Below are 7500 nucleotides of genomic sequence, written 5' to 3' on the forward strand. Positions count from 1 at the left end.
CCACACATCCCTACTTCAATAGTTTGGATATGGCTTTGGTGAGGGGTGTTGGTCCCAAACACATGCCAACACCATATTGAAGATAGAAATGCGGTGTCAGGATGTGTCTCTTTGTGTTTATTTTGTAGTGATTTTATTGTTTTCTGTTGTGTTCTGTGTGTTTTACTTTACTGTTGTGTTCCTTTATTTTGAGGCAATGTTCATAGTGTTTCCTGCTCTGCTCGTAGCTGTTATCTGTCTTGTCTCACCTACCCTTTGATTAGTTAAGTTTTCCATCTGTGTCCTGTTAGTCTCTTAGCAAGTCGTGTATTAATTACCATTGTGTTCACCTGTGGCCAGTTAACACTGTGTACATACATTATAAACCCACAGTTCTTTGCATTGGCTGCCAGTTTGCAAATGCTGTTGTGTTCTCTTCCTAGTGTTCCTGGGTTTTGGTGAATAAATCCTCACGCACTTGACCTGCTCTAATTCACAGCCTGTCTGTTCTGCATTTGGGTCCTACATCTCCTGAGTCACACCGTGACATGAGAAGCTATGAGAAATGAAGGAAACAGGAGACAGGATTTGAACTATATGCTATGGCTCGGGAACTGTTGGTTGTTATTTTGAGAGAGAAATGTCCCACAATATGAATAATTGTTTTTATTTGCTTTATTTTCATGGTAACCGTTGTATAATCACAATATTACACTTGAGGGTGTGCTTTACCATGAGCATTGGCACTTCAGTGATTCTTGCGGAACTCGGCTCTGCCTCGTTCCTGACCGCAGCACTGGCGTGCCAATAATCACACTAAAGCACACCCTCTCGTGTAACATTGCTTAAGTAAGTAACTTGTCAAAAGTGAAAATTAACTAAACTTCTGTTAAACGTAAGTAGCCTGTGGGAGTTTGTATACTTATTTTAATGTGTTACACCGTAAATCATGCGTATTGTTTACCAGGGAGGACTTCAACAATGCAACAATGCAAAATGCTTAGACAGAGTACGTCATTTATACAGAGTATGTCAATTTGGTCCCTTACGGGTCCATTTAGTTGTATGGTCTGACTTAAATTAATTCTGAGAATTTGTATGTATGCGCATTCACAGATGACCCCAACCCTCCTGGGGTGTCTGGAGAAAGATGTAGCTCTGTAATATGATTTAAGTAATCAGTTAAGATGATGGATGATGTGCAGAGCCACACCGCACATTAATAAAGTTACACTGCATGGGAGACAAGGTGTGGGTTTGTGTGCGTCTGTGTAGTTGTGTGTGCAACTGTGCATGTACTGTACGTGCACAGTTTTGTGTGTGTGTGTGTGTGTGCCAGTGTCTAGGCAGCCCAAACAGACAGGGTGTTAGCTAAGATCGGTTCCTCAGTGCAATGATTCACATTGATTGGCGGGCTGGGAGCACTGTGCGGCTGCTCAGTCATTTTGAGTAGGTGTCAGATTTGAATATGCATAAACACACAAAGACACACGTGTGTGTGTGTGTGTGTGTGTGTGTGTGTGTGTGTGTGTGTGTGTGTGTGTGTGTGTGTGTGTGTGTGTGTGTGTTTGCGTGTGTATGTTGAAATGCAATGCTGCGGGCCCAGATGTTTGTTTTGTGTCGAGTTGAAATGTTCGATCAAATGGAAGATAAGATATGTGTGTGTGTGTGTGTGTGTTCTCTCAAGGTAATCCTGTAGGTCTTTGTGTGTGTGTGTGTGTGTGTGTGTGTGTGTGTGTGTGTGTGTGTGTGTGAGAGAGAGAGAGAGAGGGGGGGGGGGGGGGGGCTTCATAAGAATTTAAATGGACGTGCCTGCAGAATAACCTTTTGTAAATCCAATCTGCATCTTTCCACTGCCTGTTATTAAATTATCCCCTAATTGGTCACGCAACAAAGGCAGCTGATGAAAAAGACAATTTCTTGCTTTTAATTGGGCATTTCACGTGTCTTTCATGTACACCTGTGTGCGACTGCCCCGTTGTGTGTGTGTGTGTGTGTGTGTGTGTGTGTGTGTGTGTGTGAGTGTGCGCGACTGCGCGCGCATCTTCATGTGTGTGTCTTGCGTGTATGAGAATGGGACATTAGCAAGGGCTTGGCAGGCACTGCATGCAATCAGTTCCACTTTTCCCACAAAAAGAGTGAGAAAGAGAGAGAGAGAGAGAGTGAGTGAGAGAGAGAGACCAGTGGAATTATCATAGATATCACTTTTTAGGGAAAGGGACATGTCCATCAATCGAATTCTACACATTTCCTCATTTTATGCCTGATTCTCTCTTAATAATTAATCATTTTGTTATATGTCTCTGCATAGATATTTCTTTAAAAAAATATATCAAATCCCCTCCACGTTTTTCTTTCCCTCTTGCTCTCTCTCTCACTCATTCTTTCTCTCCCTCTCTACCTCTCCATCTCCCTCCATCTCCCCCTCTCTCTCTGTCTCTCTCTCTGTACTTTTGGCCCGTCTTGCCACCAGTTTTGGTGTGTCATGCCAAAATAGCCCAGCCATTGTTGTGCCAGGCCCGGGTTAGACTGGACTGAATAGTGTGTCTCATTGTGTTGCGATGGGAGGCAGGGGACTGAAGCCGCCATAAACACATAGAGCCTATAGCGGCCAGGGGTCGCGTAAAGGTGAACCCTCACAGCCCTCACGCCCCATCACCCCCCACCGCCAACCCACTCCTTAACAGAGGAACGCAGCTTTTCTAGTGCTCTCTCTCTCTCTCCGTCTCTCTCTCTCTCCGTCTCTCTCTCTCTCTCTCTCTCTTTCACTCGCATATTAACCATCACAGCGAGAGTGTCTGGTCTGCAGAAACCCCATTTTTTCTACCCTTTTCTTTCTTCTCTCATCTCTCTCACACTCCTTCCGTCTCTCTCTCTCTCTCTCTCTCTCTCTCTCTCTCTCTCTCTCTCTCTCTCTCTCTCTCTCTCTCTCTCTCTCTCTCTCTCTCTCACTCTCACTCTCTCTCTCTCTTACCATGCCCGGGCCGCTATTGTTGCGGCCTCTTTATCCTTTGTTCCAACCCCCATGGTGCATCTGGCCTCAGACATGGGGACAACAAGGGCAGGAAGAAGCCGGGGAGATTTTTTAGAAGGCGGGAGGGGGGAGTGTAGGAGGCTGACAGGCAGTTTCCACGGTACGGGGCATGTTTGGAGATAAGGAAGGAGAATGGAGAGAGGGAAACAGACACAGTGTGGAAGAGAGACAGGCAAATGCGCTACAGAATCATTCGCTGCCTGAGAATAGTGCAATACAGTAGTAGTAGTAGTAGTGGTGGTGGTAGTAGTACAACTACTATAGTAGTAGTAATGGTTTTAGTAGTAGCAGCGGTGCAAATATTAGTGTAAGTAGCAGTAGTGCTAGTAATAATAGTAGTAGTAATAGCAGTAATTGTAGTAGTAGCAGTATAGTAGTAGTAGTGTCAGTAGTATAGTAGTTTTACTACAATGGCAGTGATAGTAGCCTAATAGCTGTTGTGTTGTTGTTGTTGTTGTTGTTGTTGTTGTTGTTGTTGTTGTTGTTGTTGTTGTTGTTGTTGTTGTGGTGTGTAGTACTAGTATTAGTCATAAGAAATACTAGTACTGTTCTAGTATTAGTGCTGTTAGTCTTTGTAGGCTACTATAACAGTGCTACTAGTAGTGGAATTGCATGCTGGGAGAGAGAAGCAGTGGAAGAAGAACAGGGTGGTAGAGGTCAACAGTTAGCTAGCTGTGGCCTAGCGTTGACCCCGTGCTGCTATGGAGGCACTGCAGAGGACAGGACGGCAATAAAAAGGAATGTCAGGCCTCCGCAACACTCCCCCAGCAGAGAGAGAGAGAGAGAGAGAGAGAGAGAGAGAGGGAGAGAGAGAGAGAGAGAGAGAGAGAGAGAGAGTGAAGGAGGGGAAGAGAGAGAAATAGGGAGGGAGAGAGAGAGAGGGGTGTTGGTGATAAAACTCCAGACGTTCCCTCATTTGATGGTGCTCTGCCATGTCGGTACATTCTTGCATTCCTCCCTCTCTCTATATATTTCTCTCCCTCCCTCTTTCTCTCTCTCTCTCTCGCTCTCTCTCTCTCTCATTCTCTCTCCATTTCAATCTCTGTCTTCTTTATTTATTTCAACCTGTTTCATTGGCATGGAATGTAGAGAACAATGCCTCCCAATGCTATCTCTCTCTTTCTCTCCCTCTCTGCTGCTTTCTGTCAGTTAACTGTTCAAGGGCTCTTTACTGGTGGCCCCCAGACTTAACGCTGGTTTCTGATGCCTTCAGCTATCATATCACACCTAGACAAGACCACAATTACACATTATTCAGTCAACAGTGAGCAGAGGATGAATGGATGGATGGATGGATGGATAGCAGAGGGTAAACATCTTCAGTGTTCATTTATACATTTGTAACTCCCGGGAGGGTACAAATGTAGCCAAATGGACACTAACGAGTCCATTTGGTTACATTTGTACCCTTTCACAGTTGAATGAACTGTGTAGGAGAGGGCTGGAACCAGAGGAGTAGCCCTGCAGCTCCATAAAGCAGTTAGAGTGGGAGGGTTAAAGGGGAATAAAACCAGAGGCTACCATTCTGTAATTAGGGGGCGAACAGATGCACTCCGCCAGCATCCCTTCTCTCTCCCCACCTCCTCTCTCCTCCTTCCCTTTTAACCCTTAAATACTCTCTATACGTCCGCGCCCCCCTCGCTTTCTTGGCTTCAAGCGGTGTAGCGTGGCTTATTGTTTGGCTAAAGTTCGACTAATCCGCCCCCCCCCCCTGCCCCTCTTTTAAAGATGAAATGGTCGTGTCCGGTGGGGGCAACAGCAGGAGCACATAAATCAAGTCACAACCCTCAAGAGCCCTCTCTCCTTAGGGTCAGCACGGGTCAGGGGGTCACTTCGTGAGAGGTTAGCCTGAGCAAGGCCAGAACGCTCCCTCTGTGTGTGTGTGTGTGTGTGTGTGTGTGTGTGTGTGTGTGTGTGTGTGTGTGTGTGTGTGTGTGTGTGTGTGTGTGTGTGTGTGTGTGTGTGTGTGTGTGTGTGTGTGTGTGTGTGCGTGCGTGCGTGCGTGCGTGCGTGCACACAAGCGTGCACACAAGTGTGCACACAAGCGTGCGGGTGAAAGAGGTAAGCTTAAGAAAGTCTTTTGTGCATGTGTGTGTGTGTGTGTGTGTGTGTGTGTGTGTGTGTGTGTGTGTGTGTGTGTGTGTGTGTGTGTGTGTGTGTGTGTTTTTGTATGCCTGCACTAAATGGTGTGACTGTGCACTTTTATTAGGGGTCACGGGGTAAAGGGTGCCAAATATACTGACACACACACACACACACACACACACACACACACACACACACACACACACACACACACACACACACACACACACACACACACACTCACACAGACTAAAACCGGCCTCCTGCCGTCACCAACAGACACATGCTCACCTGTCCTAACGTCTGTCCCATCACATGACGTGATGTGACGTCTGTCTGTCAGCGGTGTGTCCCACAGCCATTCCTGCTAAAAGAGCCAGCGATGTGGGCTTGTAGCGACATGGAGCAGATCCAGGAATGGCAGTGGGATGGATCTATTCTAAGTCAGTGGTTCCCTACCTTTTCTGGATCAGGGTCCACATGAGCATCTCAAAAGCGTTTGCTGAATTTTTAGAGCTTGTTTAATTTAATGACGAATCAATCGATTTTGTTCGGGCTTGGATCAATGGAAACTAACATAGAATACTTTAAGATCCTATTTATCGGTTTCAAGGTTTTAAATGAAACATATTTCATTTAACATATTTATTAATATTAATATTATATTATCATTAAAATCGTAGTGTTTTGCCAATTATTTGGGGACCCACTTGCACCAGTGCAAGTGGGTCCCCAGGTTGGGAAACGCTGTGGGTCCCACAGGTTGGGAAACGCTGATCTAAGTGTTTAGTTGGGGTGGGGGCATGGGGGTCCTAGTTAAAGCCTCGCCCACAAAGACTGCACTGTTAAGGGTGGAAATGTGCTTCCGGGTATTGAAACTGCGGGTGGGGATGTGGGAGTGTGAGGCTAGGCGGTTGCTGCCGTTCAGACATTTTTACCGAAGATGACCGCCAGCCTTGGTTGTTAACTGTGCGACAGCCTGTGTGTGTGTGTGTGTGTGTGTGTGTGTGTGTGTGTGTGTGTGTGTGTGTGTGTGTGTGTGTGTGTGTGTGTGTGTGTGTGTGTGTGTGTGTGTGTGTGTGTGTGTGTGTGTGTGTGTGTGTGTGTGTGCGCGTGCGCGTGTGCGTGTGTGTGTGTGTGCACATGCTCTCTGGGGGGATTTACCGGGAGGGAGTCCACCGTAGTTCGGGAGTTGGTTAGGGTGTGTGTGTGTGTGTGTGTGTGTGTGTGTGTGTGTGTGTGTGTGGGGGGGGGGGGGGTAGTTTCCCCACATACCACTATTATGGTTAGTTGAGAGAAGGAGGCCCGTTTGGCAACGTGTTTGTTTTCACGTTGCGCGCCAAGCGCAGCACGCTGCAAAGCCCTTAGTCAGCTAGTTTTTGTGTCTCGTCGTGTTTTGAGAAATACATACTGACCTTGCTTTCTCTCCCCCCCCCCCCCTCTCTTTTTCTCCAGGTTCATTAACGCGAGGAGGAGAATAGTGCAGCCAATGATTGACCAGTCCAACCGTGCAGGCAAGTCCCCTATAGTTACTGTATTCAAGTCGCGCAGGCGAAAGCCCATCACTGTCCATGCACCTGGAGACCCCCTGGCTGGTAAATACAGGCCTGAACCTCAAACCAACCAACTAGTTGGATGATGACCCCCATTACCAAGATTGACTCACCACTAAAAAACAAACAAATTCCAAATTAACTGCAAGCACTAATTGACGTTGACGTGGTATTTTTTGGGGTGAGAAAAACTACGTATAACTTAAAAATAATAACAATCATAATGTTGATTTGGCTGAAAATGGCATTTAATCTTTTCGCCTGGTAAACAAAACTAGCTGCATTCGCAACCCCTCCCTTATGCTGCCTCAAAACCTGGCAAAAAAACAAAAGCACAGCAAAAACTGAAAAAACAACATACACACACACACACACACACACACACACACACACACACACACACACACACACACACACACACACACACACACACACCTCCAACCAAAACACAGCAGAACTACACCCAATTTTTTTGTTGTTGTTTTTTTGTCTCTTTTGGGGTAGAGGAGGGGCCTCTTGTTTGGCTTTGTGGCTCCAGACTTTTTTATTTTATTTTTTACCTCTCTCACCCTCTGCCCCTGCCCCTCCGGCCTCTCATTTGACTCTGTCTGTTGGAGCGAGCAGGTTGCGGGGGGTTGGGGGGGGTCCCCCCCCCCTTCCCTCCCTCTGTCCCAGTGCATGGCTTGGTTTTGGGACCGCTGTAAACTTTATTACCTGTAATAGGGGTCAGGGGTCAGGCTGGTATTAGGGGCGCAGTAAAGTTCAAAGCCACTCCGCAGGGCCGAGGCCCTAGTTTTTGGCCCGAGCGACCCCCCCCCCCGCCCCTCCCTCCCTTCCCTCTCTCTCTCT

At 46.9% G+C, this 7500-nt stretch overlaps 1 protein-coding gene across 1 annotated transcript in view; it reads left to right on the top strand.

The window, feature by feature from the left end:
- The window catches only part of meis1b (Meis homeobox 1 b), a 94424-nt gene that overhangs the window by 82961 nt on the left and 3963 nt on the right, over positions 1–7500 (top strand). The window contains exon 10 of the mRNA XM_084077109.1: positions 6554–6616. Within this exon, the coding sequence (XP_083933235.1) occupies positions 6554–6616 (63 nt within the window). The remainder of the gene's footprint in view (positions 1–6553; positions 6617–7500) is intronic.

The sequence above is a fragment of the Gymnoscopelus microlampas genome (assembly GCF_963454915.1).
Source record: "Gymnoscopelus microlampas genome assembly, chromosome: 13".
Classification (NCBI taxonomy): domain Eukaryota; kingdom Metazoa; phylum Chordata; class Actinopteri; order Myctophiformes; family Myctophidae; genus Gymnoscopelus; species Gymnoscopelus microlampas.